The sequence below is a fragment of the Tenebrio molitor genome, chromosome 1, assembly GCF_963966145.1.
Source record: "Tenebrio molitor chromosome 1, icTenMoli1.1, whole genome shotgun sequence".
Taxonomy (NCBI): Eukaryota; Metazoa; Arthropoda; class Insecta; order Coleoptera; family Tenebrionidae; genus Tenebrio; species Tenebrio molitor.
The window spans coordinates 25565552-25593503 of NC_091046.1; the positions used below are offsets into that span (position 1 = coordinate 25565552).

Below are 27952 nucleotides of genomic sequence, written 5' to 3' on the forward strand. Positions count from 1 at the left end.
AAATCAAAAATGCAATAAATGTTCTCCCTGCGCCTCTTGGTAATAAAACACTCTAGTTTTTACATTTCACACGAGCACTATCGAATATTTCTGGGGCAATGAACCCACACATTCGCGTAATGCTATTCCTCAGATCTTCAAAAAACTCAGATTAGGTTATGTAAACCTATGATTTTAAATATTTCCGTAAAAAGAAAAAAATCGAAAAAAGTTACATCGGGCGAACGGGCGGCCATTTGGTTGGACCACGTCTACCAATCTACCTATTCGGAAATTCGGATATGTTTGGTCCAGTTGGGGGACGCTCCATCCTGTTGTAAAATAATGTCCACCTTGCTATTTGAAATTTGAAAGTTTACAGCGCCATTTTTATAGCTTGAAAGTATTAAACCCGATATAATCTGATTCTTTTTTTTTACTATTATATGTATTTAACGAAAATTGCAGAGCAAAAATTGATAAACAAAAAATAACCGTTTTCAAATTAGACTTCTAGGACTTATTATTTATTTGCATGGACGGCGTAAGCCTTGTTTAGGCAAATTCACCAAGAAATTAAGTGCAAAACCTAAAAATATTGTTTTTGTTAATTATTAAAAATTGACGTATTAAATTTTTCTGAATAATCCTTAATTTATGTTGCTGACTATATAATTCATTACTTTATAAACCAATAAGAATCTTTGATTTTCTTTAGTTACCATGTATTACAGCGGTTATTGTAGTAACCAGGGCGATTTCGAATATACGAACCTTTGTATATTCGAATATACCAACCTTTGTATTTTCGCTCGCCGCCTTAACTTACAAACAATTTTGCGCTAGCCGTCACATTAACGTCACATTAAATCGCTCTGCTACTGAATGCGCCCAGTCGGTTTCGGGAACCTGTTTATTTATTTATTTATTTATTTATTTAATTCATGATATAGTCTACCCGTATACAACTCAAGGATGGAAAATTCTCGATTACTCGACGTGTTGCCGGAAATACCACTCGATCTACGATCTCGTGGTGTTGTATAATATATGATTATTTTCTACATAAAGAACGTTCAAAAAAATATGTGTTCAAGTGATCTAGCCTTTATTTTTGCACATGAAGTAGCTTCATCAGCTGACAATCCATAGACATCCATATTACGAGAACTGTGTTTTTACCTAAGGATTACCTCGGAAGGGCCAATCGCCTTCCCCTTTGGCTGGTAATTGGCAATTTTTTGTTGCAGAATTCTTCTTCCCACATTCAAACGAATCGGATCATCGAGATCTCGACTCCATTGTAATAAGTAATAAACGTTTAATATAATTCACCGAGTTATTACAATCTAAATACAGTCCACTATCCAACAAACGTTATGGATTTTTTCTATCGCAAAAAACAGTTCATTTTAAAACTAATCAACAAGAGTTTTCCTAAGTTATCCCAGTGCTACATGATGGTTTTTAGTTTAAATTATTAATTTAATTTACAACAAAATGTTGATCAAACTGAAGTAATACAGACTGATTCACATAACTTTCCGACCCTAACGAACTTTAAATGCACCCAGTAATATACGTTATTCAATCACAACTTGATACCTTTATTTAATATGAAATCTGGACACTCCTGGCATTATTGACAATCATTTGACAATTCTTTTCTGTATAATTCTAAAATGTGTTCCCACGACGAAAGGGTCGATATGACATTGATATATGGTGAATGTCAGTTTCTTACATAAAAAAAATTTGTCAATTATTGCCATTTTTAAACTTTCATAATTGACACTTTTGTGACGTCCAAATCATAAAAAAATTAAAATTAGTTATGTTTTTGAATCAAGTTATGAACGAAAAACGTATTACTGGCTGCAAGGTCGGAAAATTATGTGAATCAGTCTGTATATGTGAAGAAAAGTCAAAAGATACCAACTAAGAAGACGACCACATTACACTGTCAGATAAAATGTTACATAAAAAGTCGGTCGTATGATCTGATACAGCCGCAAACGTACGATGTAAACCACAAATAAATAACACCAAAAAATTTCTAGTTTCACAGATACCTGGTAGGTACATACCTACCTATAAGTTTTAGATTACATGATTGTTTTATTCACTTTCTTCTCAAAAACAAAAAATTACGTTAATGTTTTTACGAAGAACTTTCGTTTTCGAAGAAAGCGAAAATTTGGTAATTAAAGCTTAATTAATAATTATTGTAATCATACTTTACTTACCCTTAAACCGTATGAATAAACGGCATCAGGCTGAGTTGTTGGAAATCGTCGCATTGCATGGCTAACCACTGCAGCCATGAGAATGTGTATACTTTGGCATCACTAAAATAAAATAAAAAATATTACTGTCATAATAGTGTTACATATTCGCTAAAACATCATTCAAATATTTTATTAAAATATAACAAAAAAATAAAAGAAATTCACCACACTTCGTATTTTAGAAAGCTTTTCGCTTATGCTTCATTAGTTCAAGTAATTCAATATCAAGTACCTACAACAACAAAACGGTTCAATCAAAATGCAACAGTAAAATTTCTCATATTTATTTAATTGTGCTATATGTTTACTATTAATAATAATTTATACATTTGTTTGTTTTTTTTTTCTTAAGTTATACTTATTCTTTTATTGTTCCATTTATGGCCGGTTGCACCGCAGTTTTAATCCAGTTGTTAATGTTAAGTATTATTTAATTTGACAAGTTTGTTTGCACCGCACTTTAAATAACCTTTAATCTTTATTTAGTAAAGTAGCCAAAATTGGCGAATTAACCCTTAAATAGAGTTTATGTAATGTCATTAATGTCAATGTGACTTCAAATTTAAAATTAACATGGAAGATTTTGATGATTTCTGGAGATTATAGATTTTGGTCTTCGACGGTTTCAGTTCACAAGGTCTGACCGTTTTCATGAACTGGATAAATTTATATTTTATTCGAGGTTCATGCCCAGTTGCACCACACTATTTAATATTACTTAAAAGGTTATTAATTTTTAACATTGTTTAAAATTTCATTTTACGTTGCACCGCGCCTTAAAAACAATTTAATTATTTTTAAATTTAAATAGCCAAATTTGGTTATTTAAATTAGTATTAAAATATAAGTTGACGTATATGACAGTATAATAAATTACGTAAATCTAATTTATCCACAATGAATTTATTATTTGATGACATTGATATATTTGAAGATGATTTCGATATACAGGTGTTCGGTAAATGTCCGGCCAAACTTTAACCGCGAGCTACTGGCTTCATGTAGAACTCGGAAAAAATATTTAAAAAATTCTATGTCAAAAAATAAATTGACATTTAATTTTTGAGGTACAATTTTTTTTAACTGCTTTTAGTCTTCTACGTTGTCTCACAACCTCGTAGGTAAAATTCCGGCACATTTTTAAAATACACCTTGTATATCATATTTTATAAAACGTACACCAATGCGGTTTTCTTGTTTTAAAGCATATTTCCTAGAGGTTACTTCGCATTGGAGTACGTTTTATAAAATATGATATACAGGGTGTATTTTAAAAATATGCCGAAATTTTACCTACGAGGTTGTGAGATAACGTAGAAGACTAAAAGCAGTTAAAAAAAATTGTACCTCAAAAATTAAATGTCAATTTATTTTTTGACATAAAGTTTGGCCGGACATTTACCGAACACCCTGTATTAGAAATTATCGATATCGGATTTCCTCGTTTGTGCTGTGTTAGATCTGCTCATTTTCACGATATGGATGAATTTACATTCAATAGAAGATTTCGATTAACGAAACAAACATTTTTAAATTAATTTAGTTCCTCCTCCTGTTTTATAATGTTCTCGTCTTTCGACAGCCGCAATTTTTCTTGTAGTTTGGACTACGTTAAGGAAAAGTCTTCGAAGAGTTTCTTGAGTCTTGAGAAGAATTCAATTTTGAATCCCCTAATGGTATTTTACCATTAGGGGATTCAAAATTGAATTCTTCTGCAATTCTCTTCCAACATCGGTTTTATTGTTGGAAACAATATTTTTATATTTATGCACCAAGTTTAAAAGAGTGCTTTTTTCAAAAGGGGAAAAATTTGCCCCACGTTTTTGTTTTTTTGATGCTTACATGGTCGAAATTTGAAATATACCACCCAAATTGTAAATATATGACGCAAAAAAATGTCACTAGGCACCTTTTCGAATTAAAAAATCATTTACTAAAATATTAGTTAATACTCGTTCATTTTGTGATGGTGCAATAATATAATTATTTAGGTATTTATTAAATTTAATACTACATTAGTTAATATTTATTAAACTGATATGTGGTGCAAACGGGCATGATGCCCCACAAAAGCAAGTGTTTTACATTTTTTGATTTTAATTGAAGAGGAAATAGAATGTCCTGCTGATACGTAAGTTGTTGTAAAAGCAATACCCTTCTCAAGATAACAATTTTTAATTATCGGACAATTACAACAATTTTTAATCGACACATGAGGTGCACAATAAACAATTATTAATTAGCACATCTCTCTCTCTCTAACGTCTCAAGCATCTGAATTCGTACTGCTTCCCCTGTTCCCGTTTTCGATATTGCAAACCCATGCATTGGCGTTGACCTTCGTCTTGGGTTTCGAATATCCGCGGTGCTGTAGAGGCTGACCGGTAAATGGCGCTAACAGTTGTAAGATATTTCTCAATTGTTTAACAAAAGCACATTTTACTTTAATTTTATTTACTTCTAATTCCGCTAGTTCCAATGTAGCATCACAATCAAACTCATTTGTAAGTTCTTGTACAGTTTTTTTGTTAACGATGCTCAAAATCAATTCACCACTTGAATTCCCTTTATTGTTCTTTTTGGATCCTCCACCAGTCTTGTGTGTTTCCTTTTTTCTTTGGCAGCCGTTTTTCTTGTTTGTTGGACACACTTTAAAAAAAATCTGTGTAGCGACTTCTCGGGTTTTGACTATTAAAATCCTTGGCAGTTTTCGGCCAACACTGACTTTTTTCCTCCGAACTAACCACGTGTGTTTTTTGATTCGCTATGATATTCTTGTACTTATGTACTCAAAAGAAGCGTTTTTTCCTCCGGGAAATTATTCGGACAGCGTTTTCTCTTCTTTTTTGCCTCGTTTTTCATCATTTTACAAAATGGAAATCGTTACTTTTCGAACTTCTCATAAATTGTTTGAATTTGTCAACTTTGAAACTGTCAAATAGCAGCGCCTCTGACAGAATTCTTCTTCCGTTGCCAAGGGCTTGCTTACAATTCGATTATTTTTGTTTAAATTAATTAATTAATCATGTTTACTTAAACAGACTTTAAAATATGCGGTGCAACGAAACAAATTTTAATACACCATTAAATTTTAATCTCGTAGTTAATACAGGATTAACGAAAATGCGGTGCAACCGGCCATTAATTATTATATTATAAAAAACCTAACACAATTCAACTTAATTTTCCCGTTTTTCATATTGAATATGATGTAATTTCTTTACTGAGTACTAATGAGCTTCTTACGTTTATTAAGCAAATCTAAATACGAGTACTAAATGGTGTAATAATATTGTGACTCAGTGAAGAAATTTCTTGATCTTACATTTACTTACTGTTATTCGACATTCTACATTCAATTTCAATCAGAGTGGCTTTTTCAATCTTTTTTTTAAATCTGACTTACCTAATAAGTACAGATACAATTTTACTGTGGCTTTAGTGGTTATTGCTTTAGTAACAAATTAGGTTACCACATTTTTATTTTATTGCAAGTTTTATATGGATTGATACAGCTTGGACAACTTTCGAGAGACCGCCTGCGCAAATAAATGGCTAGAGATAAACACTAATATCTCATTAACCCATTTCGTCCCAAGTAATTTTTTTCAAATTTTTAGTTCTACTTGTGCTGTCTTTTTGGAAAATATTGTTCCACAATTTTCCAAAAAAAAATTGGGAAGAAAGGCATGTTAAATTGAGCACGGTGGGTCGGTCTTAGAGTAATTATAATCAATAATAACTAAAATGTTACATTGTGGTGACGTCTCATTCATAACACAGTAGGTACATTACGAGTAGTTCACTTTCTACATATTCACAAAAATCAAAAACAATAACAAACGAAAGCACATCGGAATCAGAAATATGTGTCATGTTAGTTATGTTTTATAATTTGTTAATGTGATGATAGTCAGTTAAAACTCTTAATAATCATGTTAACTTAAGGATAAATCATTAGGGAAACTTGTAAAATTACAAATTTAGAAAAATTTATAACAGCTACCAATAAAGCTTGCTGATGAGGAATTCTTTCAACTGTACTCATATGAGTACAATAGGCCGACACTGATTGAGTCCAGAGAAAACACCACTAGATCATAAAAAACATATCGATATTCAGACATATAACAAACATTACTTCGTTCGTTTATATACAGATTAGTTGAACAGAAAACTTTTAAAATCAAAGCAATTATTAAAAAAATATAAAAAAGAAAATAAAACGCGTGAAAATCCATTTATCTTTTATTGTATTTTCCAGACTATACAGGGAATGGCAGGACTGACGCCCCACAGAAGACTGGCAAATTCGTGGGATTACGCTGAAACGTAAATTAAAAACTATATTTTTTTTACTCTCAAAATAAGCGAGAAAAGACATTGCGAAATTGACCAATCAGACGAGAATACCATCGAGGACTTAATTCGTCGCTACGCAATCGAATATTATCGAACCGCGCGAAACTTTTTATAATCAAATGGTCCACTGCTTTTTTTGACAGATGTTTGTGTCATCTTGACAATTTAAACATTTTAATTTGTCATTGTGTTTTCTCAAGATCTGAAATCGTGTTGCAAAACTCTGCCGATTATGTTGAGATGTTGATTATCTTTGGAGAATGCGGACGGAAGGCTAGGGAGGCAGCAAGAATTTTCTCTGATCGTTTTCCTGACCGACCTTCTCCTGATCACAAAACAATTTTGAGAGTACTTGCTAGCGCTCAAGAAACAGGGAAAGTTTTGCCGAATCGAAATGAAATTGGCGGAGGTGCACGAACCGCACGGACCTTGGCTAATGAAGAGGCAATACTGAATATCGTTGAAGAAGATGGAACTATGAGTATAAGAGAAATTGCCCAAGAGGTAGATATCTCCAGCAGATCGATACATCGCGTTTTGAATGAGAACATTGAGAACATACTTCATCCTTTCCACTATACTCGTGTGCAACATCTCGAACCAGAAGATTACCCTGCTCGAAGAAATGTTTGTGTTTGGTTGCTTAATAAAGAGGCAGAAGATGAAAATTTTATTTCACGGATCTTGTTTTCGGACGAATCAAGTCTTGGTCGGCAGAGATGTTTCAACCATCGAAATTTGCATGTCTGGTCGTACGATAATCCAAGGACTACTTATCCGCGTGCATTTTAGCGTCGATTTTCCGTAAATTTGTGGTCAGAACTAGTGGGAAATTCAGTGGTAAGTCAAGAATGTAAAAAATAAAGAAAGCGTGTTTAGGTATTCTTTATTTTCAGATCGGACCTTTTGAATTCCCAATGCGTTTAACAGGAGCTGTGTACGCAAACATTTTAAACATGGAACTGGCTCATTTACTTGAAAATATTCCATTGATTTTTCTCGTAAATCAGTGGTTCAAACATGACGGGACACCACCCCCATTTCAGTCGCAACGTGCAAGGTATTTTGAATCGAATGTATCCTAATCGTTGGATCGGACGAGGTGGTCTACGCCACTGGCCTGCACGATCTCCGGATCTCAATCCTCTGGATTTTTTCTTATGGGGGATACGTGACAAACGTTGTTTACAACCGACCCATTCATAATGAGGAGGATCTTAGAAACAGATTACAAGAAGCTTTTGGAACAATTACATCTGAAATGGTCAGAGCCTCTAAATTAAACTTACTACGGCGTGCACAACTGTGTCTCGAAATGAATGGTGGACATTTTGAGCATCTCCTTTAATTCTTCTTTCTTTGAGTTTTGTTTGTGTTTCGCTTTGTTATTATTTGCTTTCGTTCTATTAAACTCGCTTCTTTTTATAACCACCATTTGTTGTTTGCTTTACGACTTCCGCCCAATAATAAATTTGTATTAATAGTTGCGGGCTATACGATGACAAGTTTTATTAAATTTATTGACATTATTCTTAACCTACATTTTTTGACAGTGCAATAATGTACCAAATTTGACAATAAAATACAGTCGACCAGATATTTTGAGTAGAATGATAATATTTTTGGAAACCAAGCAACGCCCTCATTCATTCTGTTCTCCCCTAGTTTTTCCGAGCTTGACTAACGGGATTGGTGGATTTGATATGCTTCTAAGTCGATTAAAAAAGCAGATAAGAAAAAAGAATCAGTCTTTCCAGTAATGTTATTGCTGTCGGCACAAGTCAGTTTCCTATGGGGCGTGAGTTGTGCCACACCCTGTAGTGCTAACTATTTTACAAGATCATAACTAATAAGCTAACAATAAAGTTGATCTCATTATAAGTAGGTACATTTTAAAACAAAATGAATTAACCCATCTTCTCTTTTAAAAACTTTCTTCTGCGGTGTTTACGTCTATTCAAAGTATGTTAATTTTTCTATTATTTACAATAACGGAAAGTAAATTCAGGATAGTTGAACCTAGGTAAATGCTAATGAAATGATTATATTTTAATAACCGAAAGTAAATTTTGGAAAGAGTTGTTTTGAGACCTACAAAGCACTTTCGCTTGGGTTTATAACCTATCGGTATCGAGTGCAAATCTTCGGATCTTCTGTTTCTTGAGATTAGCCTGGGGGTTTAAATATCTCCGCAGCGACATACTTACCCACATCATAAGCGACTTCAATTCTTAAATGTGATTTAAATCTACACTAAAGAACGTACGATTTTGCTTCGAAATCGGTAACCAAAGAAAATAACATACCAATCAAAAACACACAAAATACATTTTTGAAATGAATTTTTAAGGTACTTTCTAAGTACTAAATATTGAGGACAAACAATTAAAATTGTCTGCAGGTCTAAATTGACGACTATTTACATCTGAGGATAGTTTTGCTTAGTTTGTCATAACGAATAAAAATACTCCTATTTCTTTAGTAGAAATGTTTAAATTTGAACTACACTTATTTCATCAATCACCAATAAACGCTTTTTTAGTATTGGAATAAAAATTTATAGTTTCCAAAAGAAATTAAAAAATTGTTCAAAAGACTCGGTATTTGTTCAAAAAAAAAATCTCGAGACACTTTCAGCAAAATTCATTCTTGTTACAGTTATCTTTCAAGTCACTATGAATATAGCAGTAACACACCTGTATTGAAATAATTATATCTCTTGTTTATAGCTGCATAATTAAAAATTTGATAGTTAAGTTTATTGCTTCGGAGTAAGATATGCAAATTTAAATTATTATTGATTATAAAATGTTGAGTAACTTATAAAAAGAGAGTGAAATTGAAAGTCCATCGCTCAGATAAAATGTTGTGTAGCATGTAAAAATTAAGATTTAGCCAGTTATTTAGTTGAAAGTAAAAATACATTAATATAAAAAACAAAAATTTATTTCATTTCAACTTTCTCCAATAGGCATTTTACATCATTAAAGTATAAAGACACCTACAAAAAAAAGTAATTAGCAACACATGCCTTTTCATTTGCAAAATCTCCGAATGCAATGGAATTTGACATGTTTTAACCATCTGTGGAAAGATGAATGCCATGGAAACATTGATTCAATTTAGCAAATATGTATTTTCTTTTACAAAGAAAACTAAATTTTTAAACACTTTTTATGTTACATCTGCCATGTTATACCATATCGAAGATAGTATAGGTATGTACCTATCATAGTTCTATAACTAACTCGATTGAGTTTCTAATTTAACCTAAACAATTCATAAATTTGGCGGTCCAGTTAATCGAGAAAATGAACATCAAATCATTTTTAATTGTCAAACTATAGATAAGTCAGATCGCCCAATAACAAATATACTCTTTGCTTAAATCATCATACATAATGTTTTCTTAATGAAAAATTTTGGTTATAAATTGAGATGAGGCCTTACTAGAGTTTTATTTGTAGTTTCGCCCATTTGGATTGATAATAGTAGTTTATATATTAACGAGTTCGTGTGTAAATTGGGCTCTTTATGGCATGAGTGGGCCAGATTAAAACGCGAGTGAAACGAGCGTTTCAAGACCCTGAATGCCATAAAGAGCCCAATTTACACACGAACGAGTTGAATACAACGTTTTTTTGTTCGACGAGCCCCTTAAAAGCATCAAATCGCTTAAAATCTTTAAAATTAGCTTGACGTTTCGTTTTGACTAGTTATGACATTTATCAAAATCCGCTCACACAGGAGAAAATTTTCAAATTCTGACAGAGTCGAACAAAAAAAAAATTACTGTAAAACAACAGGCGATAGTAAAATCGACGGAAAAACTTTAGGGTATGTAATAATAAAATGTTTACACAATAGAAAATATATATTGAACAAAATTCTAATTTTGTACAAATTAAACTCACATTTTTTTAATTTGTAACGCAAAAACAATATATTAAAAAGAGTTAATTATTATTAATTTTATCTGCTACCAACTTTTTTCTAACTTATACCTTATTTTAAATAATATTCCTTATTTTTAGTTTGATATCATGTTAAAAAAGATACGCTATTTAAGCATAAAGAAATATTTTATAAATTTATATTTATAAAAGTTAATGCCACATCAAAGTGAATTTGGTGTCCGATGAATGTCCGATAACTGTATAGTATTAAAATCTTTGATGTGTAAAATTATAATAACAATTTTTACATTTTCCGGCATAAAAGTATGCGAGCGTGAAAATTATCGTCATATGAAAAGGAGGAAACGAGTTGAATGCACTTTATTACATACACATATAAAATAATAATCAATACAAAATCCGTGCTGAAACAATTCAGAAATAAAAAATTCTAAATAATTCATTTTTCATTTAAAATTAATTAACCACAGCTGAAGTGCGACCGAGTAAAAGTGAAGGCTGTGTTTCCCATTCCTGTTAAAAATAAATACAACTTGATCCAAATAAATGACGGAATAAAATATTTTGATTTTTGTAACGTGACTAGAAATAATGATTGTAATAAATTATAGATTTTTTCAGAGACACGTTTCCTGATCACTTTCTTTCGAATTCATATTTTAATAGTAACATACATAACGTTGGATCGGGCAATCTGTTATTAAATACACTAACAGGTTCCGAAACTAAATAGATAATAACTGACAGTAAAAGGAAAGGTGAATCTTAACTTTCTAGTAGGCCAAGTTCATCTTAACTTTTAATTTTATCCCACACTGTATTTATTTTGGGTGTGTCGCGTGCTATAGAAATCTCTTTACATTTCACTGTGCCTTCAGGTTATTGTAGGCATTCGTCCATGACTTAGGTAGGTATTTAAACAAATTAATGTAATGAGTATCGCGATACAATTATAAATGTGTTTTTTAAATCATAATATTCACTTTTAACTTTTATAAGTGTTTCCTCTTACTTGCTAACGGGATGCCTATAGCGGAGTTATTGTTCTTTAATCAGTTAAGAATATGTTATGAAGCAACTCTTATTTACACATGTTTCATTGTTCATTTAAAACATAGAATTATTTACCTTTAATTTTTATTAAAAAAAGGCATGTCTAATTTTAGCCGACGTTACATTTTTTATAATTTGCAAAAATTAGATATTCTATTTGTATATCATTTAAGTATAAGTGTCTACTGTCTACTGAACGTAATGAAGAGAAACGTGTGAAAGTTTAAAAATATTTTATCTTGTAATATTTCAAAAATATCTTTTATTATACATCTTCGGTACCAATAACTTACCAACTATTAACTCAGTTAATAACTAATACAAAACAAATGTACTTGCTACTAAAAATACTGATTTATATGTAAATGAGATATTTTAATTAACCACTATATAAATTTAAAAAATAATTACATTTATTTTGAATCGCATAATTAACAAAACTGATGCTATTGACCCATTGTAGATGTCATGTCTAGAAGTCACGTTAAATTTTGAATTGCCTGAATTTGCTCATTGGTCATTAGAGAAATACGTTCTGTAAATCTTGGTCTATTATTGTACGAAATACTTGCGTCAATATAGCTACGCTTTGCTAATCATGCAAAATTTTACAGGTAAATCAGCACTATGCAAGTTATTCAAGCTGAACATTTACTAAAACCTTACACAAGAGTAAGCAAAATATAAACGTAAAACTAAAAACTCGTTATCCGCTTCATGTTTCGCCAAAAAAATTTCGTGGCTTTGGCTGATTTGTCTGCCTCACTTATGTTAAGTCACCAAGACATTATTTACTTTTAAATATAAAAATACCTGATAACTATTTTTTTAATTAAATTAAAATGAAACAATTTTTCTGGTAAGAAAAACGTAATATGTATTTGTTTTCATATGGGTAATAAATAGTAGTTTATTTGACGAGTTCGTGTGTAAGTTGGGTTTTTTTGGCACGAGTGGGCCATTTTAAAACGCGAGTGAAACGAGTGGTGGAGAGAAATAAACATTATACAACACATTTTCCTTCCATATTTATTAGTATAAAATGTCAATGTTTCCAAAATAGGTAAAATGATTCTACTACGTACTGAAGGTTAAATCGAGACGACACTGTAAGTTATATTTTTTTTATTTCTTAGTCTTAACAGCAAATAAAAGTTTAGAATTCAAAACTTTTTTGTACGTGTGTTCCAAAAGTGGTAGGTAATTTCTCGGATTGGGTACTCTAGTAAAGTAAACGTCACAAATTCCTCTAAAAAATTTCCTTCGAGAAACCTTTCAAAACCCCTCATCAAGAAAATTATTTGTTCAGATCTTGAATAATACTCTTGGAAGCTTAGATACTTTTTCGTCAATTTCTAAGTCAGTTTTCAAAATATTTCCAGATAAACGCAATTAATGATTGATTACAATTTTTTAGCATAAGCGGTTAATTAATAGGAATACAATGCAAACAGGGGTGCTCCGGGGAACAGCACGTACTGTTGAAATAGAAGAAACGAAGAGTTCTTGATGAATAACTGCTTTATCGATACCATTTACTTTCCTGATTTTCCTCCTAAGTTGCAATTTTGGCAATGCTTTCTGAAGAAATATGGACATTCATTTGGTCAGTATTCCCAGTTCCTGTCCACAACGTACAGTTCTGATGCCATAACGTACCAGGATGCCATAACTAAAACGCGTCATCAAAGGCAACACTAATGTTTGGACTAGAATTATTGGCCCGTGTTTACTGTTACCACCTCTATTGAATGAGCAACAGTGATCATGAATTTCTCTTAGATTAGCTACTACAAATTTTAGAAAATAATAACATTGAGATTGAACAGAACATGTGGTTTATGCATGATGAGATTGGTTTTTTTATTGCATTCCTAAAGGTTTGGCCCATCTTGTGCTGTACTAGTGACATTTTTTTTGTGTTTCATACGCCTACTGCAATTTTTCAAAATTGATAATAAAAAAATGTCGAAAATTTCATTTTTTTAAATGGCAACTACCATTTCTGACACTAGATATAAATGTAAAATTTAATTTTAAGGCCACTTTGCGATTTTTGAATCAAAATTCAAATAAAATAATTGCTTTATAAAAAAAAAGAATATTTTATTCAAAAAACAGAAATTACGCCAAAACGGCTCGAAATAGGCATACAAAATGTTAATAAAAGTGGCGTTAAAATGAAATTCTACATTTATATCTAGCATCAGAAATGGTAGTTGCCATTTGAAAAAATGAAGTTTTCGACATTTTTTGATTATCAAATTTGAAAAATTGCAGTAGGCATACGAAACATAACAAAAATGTCACTAGCGTCTTAGAAGATCTACCAAACCTTGAAAAATTCAATTTAAAAAAATCAGTTTTGTATTTCCAATGGTTCAGAAGTTATAATTTTTTTAATGAAGCCCTGCAACCCCGCCTTTTTGTGAAAAAAATGACATAGATCAAAAATGATGACAGATTGGTATTGACAAAAGGTCGTTCTAAACTCAAAATTTAACGTAGAATCGAAATTTGAAATCAAAATGAAGCCTTTCCATTAAAAAAAAACAAAGATGGTGTCGATTTCCGGAAGTGTCGCCATTTTGAAAATATTTTGTTTGAACTTGGAGGAGTCCATTATAGTCGGCTACCAACTTTCATATTCATACGATTTTGGGAAATCGGAAAGTTTCTAACGAACGGGCTACGTGAATCACCCTGTATAATATTGACCAAATGAGTGCACGGTTTTATTCATATTTCTGCAGAAACCACAGGGATATTGCAACCAATCAGGGAAGTCAGCTGAGCTAAAAACAAGTATTTTTTTAATAAATGATACAGATTAACATAACCAAATTAAGATAAAAAACATTTATTGAAATGTCAAACTTGTCAGTGTCTACGGTGCAACGGAAAACAAAGAATGATCCATAGCCAATCCTAAGTAAAAATTTTAATAGTCATGCATTAGCAACATATCTGTGAGCTCATTATTTTCGTAATGATAAAGCCATTCCGACTAATTAGATGACAACTCTGACAGTATTTTTGATTAACGTCCATGCTCATTTGATTTTTTTTTGTCAATTCTAATTTCTAACAAATCAGCGCAAATTTGAGCAGGACCGGTTTCAAAAATTTCAAAAAAATTAACTTATTGTATCTTCATTGCCGTACACATTTCACTAAGGTGACTTTGGCTAAAACTCTTTAGAACAACGCATACTATCACAGGTTAAAAGGAACACCTCAACTTCGAAAACAACCTGTATTATGCCACTGGCTAGTAAAAGACAAACAGTCACTAGTAATATCCTCTCGTGCATGTCAAATTATCGACAATTTGACATGCACGAGAGGATATTTTGGCAGACTATTTCCTGAGAAAAATTTACATGATAAGTAAGTACAAATAAACGTAATTCTTTTTAAAATATAAAATTAATACCAAATGATTTTTTAATTAGGACTACGCGAAAATTTGGCACTAGTGCAAATTATCAATAATTGCATTAGTGCAGTATTATCGCTGTAATTCGATCGCTATTGGCTAAAATTCAAATATTCGAGTTTTTTGACTGGCTTACATTTTTCGAAGGAAATAGTCAATAGTTATTTACGAACCGAGCGCGAGAAGACATTTTTCGCACATGAGGGCATTATTTGAGGCACAAGCGACGAAGGAGCGAATGCTTCATTTGCGCGAATGTGCCGATTATGTCTTCGCGCATCGAGGTTTGTACAATATTTTTTGAAACGAACATTAGCATTTTTAAATTATTACCCAATAGTTCCCAATTTAGTGAATAGATGGCGCTTGCCCAAATGTCAATCGAATTAATAGCGATTTATTTTCATTCTTTCGAAATTTTCAACATCCAAATTGGAGAAATGACGTTTTGTAAACCAGATTTTATTATTATCAAGTCACATTATTTTCAGAAATAGGCCAATGTTTTTTGGATGATTTTGAAGCACTAGTGCGCGAAATCGACGTTCGCAGTTAACTGTTGTCATTTTGAAGTTAGTGAGTTCAAAAAATCTTTTTTAATATTTAAAATAAACGAGACCAAAGCTGCACCTTTTCAGCCCCCATATCTTCTAATCTAAGAGGTATAGCATTTTTTGATTATTTTTTCCATTATTTTCTAACATGAGTTGACATTGCCCCATTGAGTTGTTCCGCGAATTTTGAGGCACCAGTATGTATATAACGTATATTTATAATTATAATGTATGCAACAAAAAATATTGTGTACACTTCGGCCACGAAATTCTTTAACATCCTCGAGATTGTCTGCCTCGCCGCAAGCGGCCTCGGCGACCATTTTTCTCTCGGTACGTTAAAGAAAAAGTTCGCGGCCTCGATACTCAAAAACCCATTATTTTACAGAATGGGGAACTTTACGAGTATTTCACACTTAAGTACTTGAATTTAACCAAATATGTACTGCTTAATTTGGAATAATACTTGTACAAAATGAATTTCGGGCAACATACCTCGCAATGCTTAATTATCACTTTCACCACCACCGTATTCACTCATTCAATAATTTATAAACGTGCACACTTCAACATGGTGATACCTTTTGAGTTTTAGTTGGTTACCTAAGTTACGCAATGAAAATAACAAATAATAATTAATGTTACAAAATTATACATAATGTACATAATGTAATTAATTAAAATACATAATGTACATATTTTCAAGTTTACTTTCATATTTTTTTCCATGATAATTTTATTTCAGAGACAATGATGTTTTAACATTATGTATACATATATGCAATTTCTAAAAAAAAAGTGGTCATTAGTGCATCAAATATGATTTTTTTATATAAAATGCAACAATACCTAATTGAACCATATGAATGTAACTGCAGTAACTCTTAGGCTAGGGCCACACTACAGACTTTTCATCGGCCGACAGTTTAGTTGGTTGCTTAATAAGTATGAGGACTTATGTGAGTGCGCACACTAAAGCGATTGTAGTCGGCCGACAGATTGATCGAAAACAGTTTAGTTTACCTGGTGGGCGCAGAAGCTACCCAATAGGACTAAATTATCGGCCGATTATTTAGTCTGTAGTGTGGCCCTAGCCTTAAACATACATCCTAATATAAAAATTGGCTGAATGTCATGCGGGCTAAGATTAAAACTGCACAACCACATAAAGTGGAAAATAGTAGAAGGTAACTCTGTCAACCTTACTTTTTATCTAGTGAATAAACTTTGGATTTATAGTTTACAATTTCAACTTACTAAAACATATACATATACAGAGTGTTATAGAAGTCCACGTAATAAATTTAGTCAGCAATAGAACTCTTTAAAATAAACATTTTTTATCCAATATTCAATAGTAATATCGTGTTTTACTAGTTAGTTTTATTTAAGTAAACTGGGCTATAACCAGTCTGTTGCTATAACCCACGTTGCCATTAGCACCGTGGGTTATTATCATCCATACCCCATCGGGAGCAGATTTTCATTAATAATGTTAATATCTAAAAATTTTGGAATATTTGATAAAACGTTGTGGGCTATTAAGTATTACCCACTCGAGGTAATAACCTACTCGGGCAAGCCCGAGTATCTTAAACTTAAATTAACCCACTTATACCATAAACAACTATTACATATTGATCTTTTTTTAATGGAACATTTTTTTTACATTTGTAACCCCCAATTTAACACTTGTTGACACTGAGTGAAAATATTTTTGCGCGAAAAAATCTTTACAGTTTTTTTGAAGAAAGAACGACAACTGTAATACTAACAATTTTCATTGTGTTTTATTCCAGTATTTTAATCGAGTAATTTTTTTTCGTGCTTCTTTATCAATGGATGTGTAAACACATGAGCATTCAAATTATATTTAATTTTAACTCTGTTTTGAAAAATTTGCGGAAAAAATGATAAATAAAAAAAATGTATACAATTGTCTTGGTGGTTAAATTTATTACGTGGACTTCCATAAGATCCGGTATACTGTTGTTGCAATTTGCAACCCTATACCTATTAATGAATATTTATTTAATGAGCTGTAAAAAGTTTAATAAAAAAATTGTTACTTTTCTGTAACAACCACCACCAATTTTTTTACAGAATTACAACAAATAACAAATTACCTATTACTATGTCATAACGGTAATTAGTAATTAGATACTTTTGACATTTGCATATTAATTTTCCCCGACTACGCAAATTCTTCAACGAAAATAAAAGGTTTTTTCTTTATTATTTACAGCGTTAACATTTAGGCGGATACAAAGGAGTGACATGCAGTATCAAATGTTATAGGTATACGTATATCTGCAGTACCTACATCAGGAAGGAGGCATGGGTGGAGCGAGTGAATGTAACTGTAACGGTTCCACGCATGTCCTTGATCGAACACTGTCTTAAGGTCGGTCGCCCTCCTCTTTTGTAATTATCTGTCAGTAGCTTTGTCCTCAAAAATGTACAGATACATACTCACTGCTACATTATTTTTGCTTTTCTGATGCATGTGGAATAGAAGATGAATGAATATTGTTTTCGTGAGTCATGACTTTGTATCAAAGGGGTCCGTCACATTTCTGCTATTGAAATATTAAAATACACTTTCAATATCGGCCAGTATAATGTTTGTCTCACCAATTCAGCTCTGAATCGTAGCACCCACAATACCCACACAACAAAATAACAGTTACACTTTATCTACGACTTAACAGTTACTATATCTGTCAAGTATAAGAAACACAATGCCTGTGAATTGATAATGATGAATATAAAAAATAAACTAGACAATTTTAATTTTATTATGATAGATGAGGTAAATATGTTTTTTCACTACTAGTAATAAAGTCTAGCGTTATCAGCGTTATCACATGTCGTAGAACACTGTGAAATTACGTTTTTCTACGTTGGCCCAGTGACAGGTAAATAATTTTTCATTATTAACCAATGGTGATCGAACATAAAGCTTTGTATGTAATTTCTCCATAATTAGGCTTTGTGAACTCGCCCTATAGGGCTAGTTGACAAAGACCTATATTATGTACTCATTACATAAATAGCTATTTTTGAGTTTAACTGTTTCAAAAAAGTTAAAATACAATTATTGCGGAATCAGGCGATTCAAAATCAAAGAAATTCCTTTTTGAAAGGATTTCCCTTGCCATTCAACGTGGAAACGCTGCAAGCATTCGGGGCACTTTTCCAGATTCCGCATTATTATCGGAAATTTTTGTATTGTAAATTAAAAATGTTATGTAATTATGCTATTAAAATAATTTATAGAAAGCAAACGTTTTCTGAAATATGTATGTACAGTTGCGGCCGTTGAAAACTCAGACACTTTGACAACGCCAAACTTTTAGCTTTGTAAATGGTATTGAAAGTGACGTTTCTCAAAATGTCACTCAAACATTATCCACATTAATTTCTCTCGCAATGGCTTTTATAGTCACACCGTTCCTCAGTCAAACACATGTTTGCAAATCAGATAATTGCGGCATTTCAAAAGTTACGCGCGATTCTGACCTAACATGTCAAATCTGACACTGACTTTATAATCCTTCATGAAAATCCTGTTTACACTAATCAAATTTCGGAATTTATACAGAGTGTTTAAATCTTTCCTGTCTGAGATTTCAACGGCCACAACTGTACACTTCTGTTCACTGAAAAAGCATACATTTACATTTTGCTTGTGTAAATCAGATTTACCATTACCTGATGTCACTGTCATTGTCAGTGACAGGTAATTGAAATAATTCGATTTCAGTCAGTAAAAGTCATAGATAAAATAAAAATATTAATAATAAAAATGTTTTTGCGCACCTACCACAAGCCACCAGAGGGCGTATAGTCGAAATTTAAATAAAACAAATGTTTTCATTTGTGTCACTTTTGACATTTTATGTTAAAATGTTTTGAATTGACCAATAAAGATGCGAGTCTGCAGTGTTTTAGATATGTTATCGTTTAGGTCCAACGCAGCATAGATTTCCAAATCTTTGTAAGTACGTTCAACGTTTCAATGAGATGTTGAAGCAGACGGGCAATACTCATGTTTGGACCCTCGCACGGTTTGTTGTTTGTACTTTAAAAGTACATAAGAAGTTTTTAGCAAATAATAAGTTTACGAAGGAAGCCATACCCAGTTTACAAATTCCTCATGGTATACAAAAGGAGAACGCACACTTTATATGTAATTCTAAAGACCACTCAAATGGGGATATTTTGATATCAATCGACGCGTCTTGAAATGACGAATATTTGATATCATTGCGCCAAATGTGTAACTCGATTAATAAAGCGACAAAATCGATAAAACTTGAAATATTTTCCAACTGATTTCTGTCAGAACACTGTCATTTGTAATTTATGGGGGATTACGGATCCGGCTATTCCCTTTTAAAGGCATTTTACTGGTTCAGTGTCATCTTTGCAATTATACATCCTACTGTGAACCCTCTTAAGAAGTCAATTGCCCCTGTAAATAACTATCTTTATTTATGGAGTCCCAAAACTAACCCGAGAAGGGTAGGTATCTATCGCTCTCTTTCACACTCATATAAAGTAAATGGAAGTTTTTGATTTTCAATTATAGATTGCGGCTTTATTTATAGAGTTAGCGTTTTGGCGCAATGGTATCAAATATTTGTCATTTCAAGACGCGTCGATTGATATCAAAACATCCCCATTTGAGTGGTTTTTAGAATTACATATAAAGTGTGCGTTCTCCTTTTCAAAATTTAAAAAATTCTGTTTCAAAACTAAGGAACTTACGATATTACTTACGAAATTTCAAGCATCAATGAAACCCCCTCTAATCGTAAATGTATCTAATAAGTAATAACAGTACCTATTCTTCTATTAATTATAATTTTAACGTCAAATGAGAAAATAAAAATATGCCACGATGCAACTTTCAAATCTACTCTTACCACCTATCTGCTTACTCTTCACAGATATGAATACAATTTACTTATTATAAATAAATAACTGAAATTCCATTCATTCACATTTAAATGAAATATACGAAAACATTCTTATAACAATAGGTAACCAAAGTAACGAAGCATTTTAATCTACAGTTAACTTTAACTGGCGTTGGTGCAACCGGCCCGTAGATAAGTATAGTTATTTAATAAACTAGATTGTTAATGAAGGCGATTAATAATCGAAACTGTTTAAAGCACGAACGAGTGTAGCGAGTGAGTGCCTTTAATAGTTGAGATTATTAATCGCCCATTAACAAACGAGTTGATTACAAAAATTTTTCGTTGACCGCAAACTTTTTTTTAAAGCCAAATCAAAACCAATTTCATCTTTTTCGATAAAGATGAGACCTTATAAAATACCATCATCCTTTTTTTGTCCTCAGGGTAGGCCATTTTTAAAATTTTCAACACTTTTCCACAAAAAGTGTCAGAAGACGTCAACTGCATTCACATTCAATTTCACGTAAAAATCACGGTTGCTAAGAAAACCTAGTTACCTTTGAAAAATATGACATGCGAATTATAACCAAAAAGATCGGCTTTTGAAAAAGTGAATTCGTAATTGTGCAGTTATGAAGCTATAAAATATAGAAAACCCTGCTGCACTACCTGCTGCAGTGTTGGTAAGTGCAAACAATGCATGTTCGAGGTTGTTTATATGTACATCAAAATATCATCAAAACGCCAAAATCGCAAAAATCGTTGATTCATGAAAAATAGTGTGTTAATGAGGTCCATTAATACACTATATTTTAGACAAGATAATTCATTAATATTGAAATTAACAAGCGGTCAACGGAAAAAAATATTAAAACGTTTAAATCTGCGCTGACCTATATATTTTAAATATTAACAACAAAATAATACTCACACAATGCCACACTGGATGTTAATCAAGAATAATTTTTATATAAATCTTTTTATTTTAATTGTATAATGTGCACCTAATATTGTACATAACTCCAGAACATTTATTGATAAATAACAATAGTGAAATCTTTCATTGTCAACTATATGAGACAAATTTAAAAATTAGAAAGTTGAAACTGCCTCGCCAAGAATTTGTTTAATTACACACATGTGGATGCAATTTTCCAATTAATTGACTTTCTTAAGAGAGCATCCGTAAAACACAACGTCAGTTCACATTAACGTTTTGGTGCTTCTATAAATAAACTATATTTTAGGCAATCTGAAATTTTTTCGACCATTGTATTAATTGTTTTATTAGTATCAGCTGATGGGAAAGTCACGTCTATTATTTCATTATGCTGGCATATAGAGCCTTCACCAAATAAATATTTCAACCTACAATTACTATTCAACATTCACGGAAGATTGGAATGTCTGGAGGCTGAACGAAGGACAGGGAAGTTTCGACTTAATATCATGTTTCCACAAAGAATGACAGCACTCTGACATACCCATTGAAAAAAAAAATGTCTATAAATGCCGTGATTATCTCTCATGGATATGGGTAGGTACGTCTGTCATCTGCTCTATATTTCAAGGTAAATTCTTTTTTTTTTTTTTCAAAAAATAAGTATTTACATTAGACGGTTATTTTTATCTTCGAGTTCCAAATATGTAACATTAACTTAACGTTCGTAATCTTTTTTTAACGCTATGCCTATTAATTTAAACATTAGTCTCCTCTCTGCTAATAGCATAAAGATCACGTCACATCATAACCTTGTTTATACGAGTATAATAACGGTTCCTGCAGAACAGTTTCTAGTTTTCCGTTCCAGGTTGATAAAACTTTTTCACATTTTGATGACATATACCTACACTTTACTAAAATCTGGTCATACTTTTCAGTTAGACCAGCATAAATTTAAATATGTAATAATAAGTTGCATCAGCTTTCTGTCCAAAATTAGATTTTGAATTATTACCTACACCTAGCAAAAATATATATTATTGCCCCCGTTTTTTAACATAAATGGAAATAGATCAAAACACAAAAGTTTTTTCTACAAACAAATGTTAATTCTATGTTTTACTAAATTGCTGTGTCTGATCCTGTTACATTTTAGATCCGGTTTTGTTGTCAATAAGTACCTACCTACAATATTCATAATAATTTACAACTGATCAACATTTTCTCAATAATAATCAACTCTACGTCCCAAAAATGTTTAATTACACCTTTCCACATTTTTTATAAAGTTTGCAAAGTCATTCATGTTAGTTACAACATAATTACTGTATACTTATAAGTACATATACAGAAATAGCAAGTAAACATATATGTATGTACAGTTGGCTTAAAAAAAAACGGGAAATGAAATTTGACCTAATGTGAACTGAAAATTTAATTTGTCAATTTATGTCAATTTGTGTCTGTTTGACAGTAGTATTTCTGACACATAAGTGCAGTTTTTTAACCTAAATTCTAAAAGGCCGTTTCAAACTATGAAATTTAATAAAATCTGACAGAACTTTTTCTGAGAGTTCCCGTTTTTTTTAAGCCAACCGTACAGTCGTTAACGAAAATAAAATAGGACAAAGTGTTACCTTAGACAGTTTCACAATTCAAAGATTTGTGTAGTGTAACTGGGACGTATGTGTCTCAGATTACAACTTGATTTGACTTGACGTTTGATCTACAAAAAGTTAGGTTGTGTTTTCTTACTTGTCACCTTGCCACTATCACTATGTTCAATTAAATGATTGTGAGTTTTTGAAAACTGTCGGTAAACTTGTTCATTTGTTTGGTTCTCTGGAGTAGGAAAACGAACATGGATTTGCGATTGTAAATTAAAACGTTTTATTCTCAAATGTATACCCATTAATAAACTAAAATAAATGCTAACAGATTTTTTTTTATTTTTGACACTTGTTTCCTAAGAGATGAATTTCGCAAAAATATCGAATTACACAATCGAAATTTTATCCCATTTTATTTTGGTCAACGACTGCACTTTTAATCTCAGTGAAAAAAATTACTACATATTACAAAAAATAAATGGGAGATTATTTCTATCTTTTTCATTTAACAATTAATTGTCCCATAATTTTTACCAGAAAACTCTTAATATGAGTATTACAAAATTACAAATTTGGCCTATGAAAATGCTCTATTAATAATATTAATAAATTTAAATAACATTCGGTAAATACTCATATCGAATTGCGCTCCAGATAATTTTGTTAGTGACCCACTCGTGTATGCCGTTAAATTCCCTCCTTCTACGCAGTCGAGAATTTTTACAACAACAGATACTCGTGATCACCAACAGAAAATTATCGGGATTTCTCAGTCTGCAACATATTTTCCTTTTTTCTCGGAAATTTTGTTATCAAAGGGTATAGTTTTTTATGTCATTATAAGCAGAAAAAAAACTCTAACAGAATCAATAAAAAATATTATAGGTTACCATTTGAAAAATAAAAGTTGCCTATTGGCCATAAATGGGTAGATGATATAAAAATTATATGCTCACTCAGGTTTGTAGTGTTTTTAGTAGAGTCATTTCGTTTCCTGTAATTTTTTTTCATTTGGGTCATCAATAGCAAAGTTATAGCGTGGGCCGTTTTTCTTAAGACAGCCTGTAGATAGAATATATTTGTACAAATTACGAAATCTGTGAAAGTTCCTCTGCTGTCATCTATTTATTTGAGAAGGTGATGGAACTGTAATTCTCCTCAAAACATAACCTTTTCGCCGCCAATGCTTTTATGAATGTTGCACTGTCCATAGTGATATTTAAAAATTAATATCAAGAAAAAAATCACTCTCTAAATATTTTGTTTTAAAATCATGTTAAATTAAAATTAGCGGCATGTGCTAGTGCCCCTGATTATATAAAAAAATTATATTATCACAAAGCTAGTAGGATTGTTTAACTTTCATATCTATCAAAATCTTAACAATTAGATACATGGGTATAAGAAAGGTTCTTTACAGTTACAACCAAGAAAAAGCAGTTCTTAATTCTAATGTACATGATTTGATTTTAATAAATATATACATACATAAATATAACTATAAAAAATAAATCTCTTCCAGTGGGGTAGTCTTAATTCTTATTCTTTAAGCCGGAATTTTCCGCGCAGATAAAGCGAAACTGCTAAACCCGAGACCATGGTAAAAACCAAACATTGTGTGGGTTTGCTAATTTAATAAACAGGTTAATGTTAACCTTTTTTTTATTTTAATCAATATTTCTCAAGTCATTTCAAGTTTAAAATATTTAACAATAATTATGCAGATTCTTTATTACAACATAATAATTAAAGGTCAAGAATAGGTAAATACATGCTATGATCGGAAAGAGCACAGAAAATATTTACATTGTTACCCATGGTACCAATCGAACTACAAACTAATCACCCTTCGTCCTGAAATTGTGGACTTAAGTTAGCGAAGTATAGTGGAACCAGAAATATAGTGATTTTATGGACTCTGGTCGATAATTTCTTTTACAATTTTGGGGTCACTTTTATTACCAACTTAAAGAGAGTTATAAATCTTCTATGACAGATGTTTTTGAGCCGTCTGAAAATGGACCATCGGAGACAAAGGTAGGTGAGCCCAGTCGCGCGACGAGTGCCAGAAGTTTATTGCCCTGCCATAACTGACCCTCTCAAGTTAATGTACTCCATCCCTCATAAAATCACTATATTTCTGGTTCCACTATACATATATTTATTACTGAAAAATGTGTTAAAAAAGTTTTATACATAAGTCTTTGCAGTTTCTTCTTCCTCAAAATAATTTTTTACTAGTGTAGACAGAACTAATACAGGATCATTTATAAATGATTGTCCCATCGCAGTTGGCATTGAAAACCCACACAAATTTTGGATGTGCCACAGCCTCGCAACGTTAGCCAAACTAGTAAACTTGATTTCCACTACCGCCAGGAGCGCCACCTATCGGCGATACTAGTCTCACTCATTTTATAAGGCTTGCGGCACATTAAACCGTGCCACCAACGCCAACTGCGATGGGACAATCATTTATAATGCCCTGTATATGGTTGTATTGATGTATCAATATCTTCCTGTGGATATATTATATTACAAAAAAAAAATCACCTCTATACCGGTGTCCCAAAATGATTGGAGCTTGTAACGGCGGATTTTTTACATTCTCAGAAAAAAATCTCGATATAATTATCGGAACACTATTTTAAAGTCTTGCAAAACAGTTCTCTTGTGCAAGGCTAATAGTGGTTTATTAAATTTATGGATAAACGCTGGAAACAAAATAAAACATGAGACAACTGTACAGAATTTATTAATAACATCTGGCAGTTGTTTGTAAATTCCCTTCGTATTTTTGCCATAATACTTAATTGGTTTTAAATTTTATTTAATAATTTATGTATATTATAATGTTTTGCTTTTCTTACCTGAAAATATTGCAAATATAAATTTTAAATATAAAAACACTATGTATATGAGAAAAAAAATACATAAATATTTTACAATTACGTATTTGTGAATAATTTGCCAACATGAAAATTTGATTTTGATACAAGATGATGTTATCGCGCTGGAAATAATACAAATAGATCACTAAGCTATGTTTTCAGTCATACAGAAGCTGTTACAAAAAATTGTTACTTTCTCTAAAATAAATACATTTTCTATGAATTTAAAAAACACTAAACTTATAGTAGGTACATTTAGTTTTTTTTTTCGTGTCATTAGGAAAAAAATTTAAAAGAACAACGAGCTGATTTTGGTTGTTATCCAGCAAAAATATATTTATCGTTAATATTATTATAATATTAATTTAGATTTGTTCATAGTTGTGTTAAAATAACTTACTGACTTACAACTAAGTTTGTAAGCAGACAGGTCTGAAGCGACTTTTTAACCATTTTTCCAATCTAAAAAAATATCAAAAACAAATTACAGACTGCTTGTTTTCTCAGCAAACATATTTTCGACAAAATTAAATTAATCTATAAACTAACCATACACCTGAATTGCACAAACGTTAAATCAGGATCAATTAACACAATTTTTAACAAAAGAACAATACAGAAACCTTCTTCTAGCCGCTAGAGTCTAGTGAATAGTTAGTACAGAACATTGAATAGCACCCTGCAGGGGATGCAACACATAATACACTGTACCCCCGTCGAAGTATTGATTAATTAACAATCGATGCATTCTTGAACATATTGTCTGATAACAAATTAAATGATAATATTTCACACTATCGGTTTCATTTTGATTATGAACGTTTTATTCAACAGGACGGCAATACACATACCTTTGTTTGTTATGGTTTGCAGCCTCTTCCAGTTTCACTTTCCTGAAAGAAATAAGCAAAACTTATAATTACATAAATACATAAATAGCGACAAAGTGACGCAATAAATATTATTCGGTGATGTAAAAACACTTGCAATGATGCAAAAATTAAAAGTGAAAATTGAATTATTAAAATTGTTAATAAATGGATACCTACACATACGTCATACGTCATCCAGAAATACCTAATTTCATTAAAAATGGTTTTTTATTCATTTATATCTAATATAAGCTTCAAGGAAATCATTTAAAAGCAGTTTATATAATCTAGTAAAAATTTATTTTTTTGTTCGACACTGTCAGAATTTGAGAATTTTCTCCTATGTGAACGGATTTTGATAAATGTCACAACTTGTCAAAACGAAACGTCAAGCTAATTTTAAAGGTTTTAAGCGATTTGGAGCCTTTAGGGGGCTCGTCGAACAAAAAAACGTTGTATTCAACTCGTTTGTGTGTAAATTGGGCCTTTTTTGGCACTCGTGGGCCTTTAAAACGCTCGTTTCACTCGAGTTTTAAAATGGCTCACGCGTGCCAAAAAAGGCCCAATTTACACACAAACTCGTCAAACGTCAAACTCGTACTATAAAACTGCACTTAACCAAATGTAACAGTCTGTAATAATGTTGCATTTGAAAAACGTAACTTTATATTGCCATACAATTATGAAATAGGTACTCGGTATAAATGTGATTATCTTGTTTGAACCACACATCCTTCAGTGCAGAGCTGGCATGAAAAAATCCTGAATCATAGTGAAATAATGAGCTTAAGTTACTGTTGTAGCACGACCGCCCTCTTCAAAAAAGTAAGGGCCGATGATCCTTATTCTTGATATGGCGCACCATACAGTGACCCTGTCCGAGTGAAGGTGTCTTTCATGAAGTTCCCTGAACCAGGGAGTGACCGCGTCAAAAATAGGCCTCCACCGAAAAACTAGATACGCTCGTCAAGCGAAAAATGCATGTTTGCAAATAAAAACTGTTACAACACAAACTTCCCATCTATGCCCTCCAAATGAGACTACTCCCCAGCCTCTACGACCCCTTCGAGCTTCAGGGCACCTGTTTCAAAAAAGGAGTTTCCCGCGCACTACCCG

At 31.8% G+C, this 27952-nt stretch overlaps 1 protein-coding gene across 4 annotated transcripts in view; it reads right to left on the reverse strand.

Moving 5' to 3' along the window:
* RhoGEF64C (Rho guanine nucleotide exchange factor at 64C) overlaps nt 1–27952 on the reverse strand; it is a 71523-nt gene that overhangs the window by 18209 nt on the left and 25362 nt on the right. For 2 of the 4 annotated variants that reach the window (XM_069056208.1, XM_069056190.1), the window contains exons 2-3: nt 26816–26857; nt 2226–2327 (exon numbers count right to left, since the gene is read on the reverse strand). In XM_069056208.1, the coding sequence (XP_068912309.1) occupies nt 2226–2303 (78 nt within the window). In that variant the 5' untranslated portion in view covers nt 2304–2327; nt 26816–26857. Of the gene's footprint in view, nt 1–2225; nt 2328–2432; nt 2500–26815; nt 26858–27952 lie in introns of all 4 variants that reach the window. The other 2 variants (XM_069056198.1, XM_069056203.1) reach the window with 2 other exon arrangements.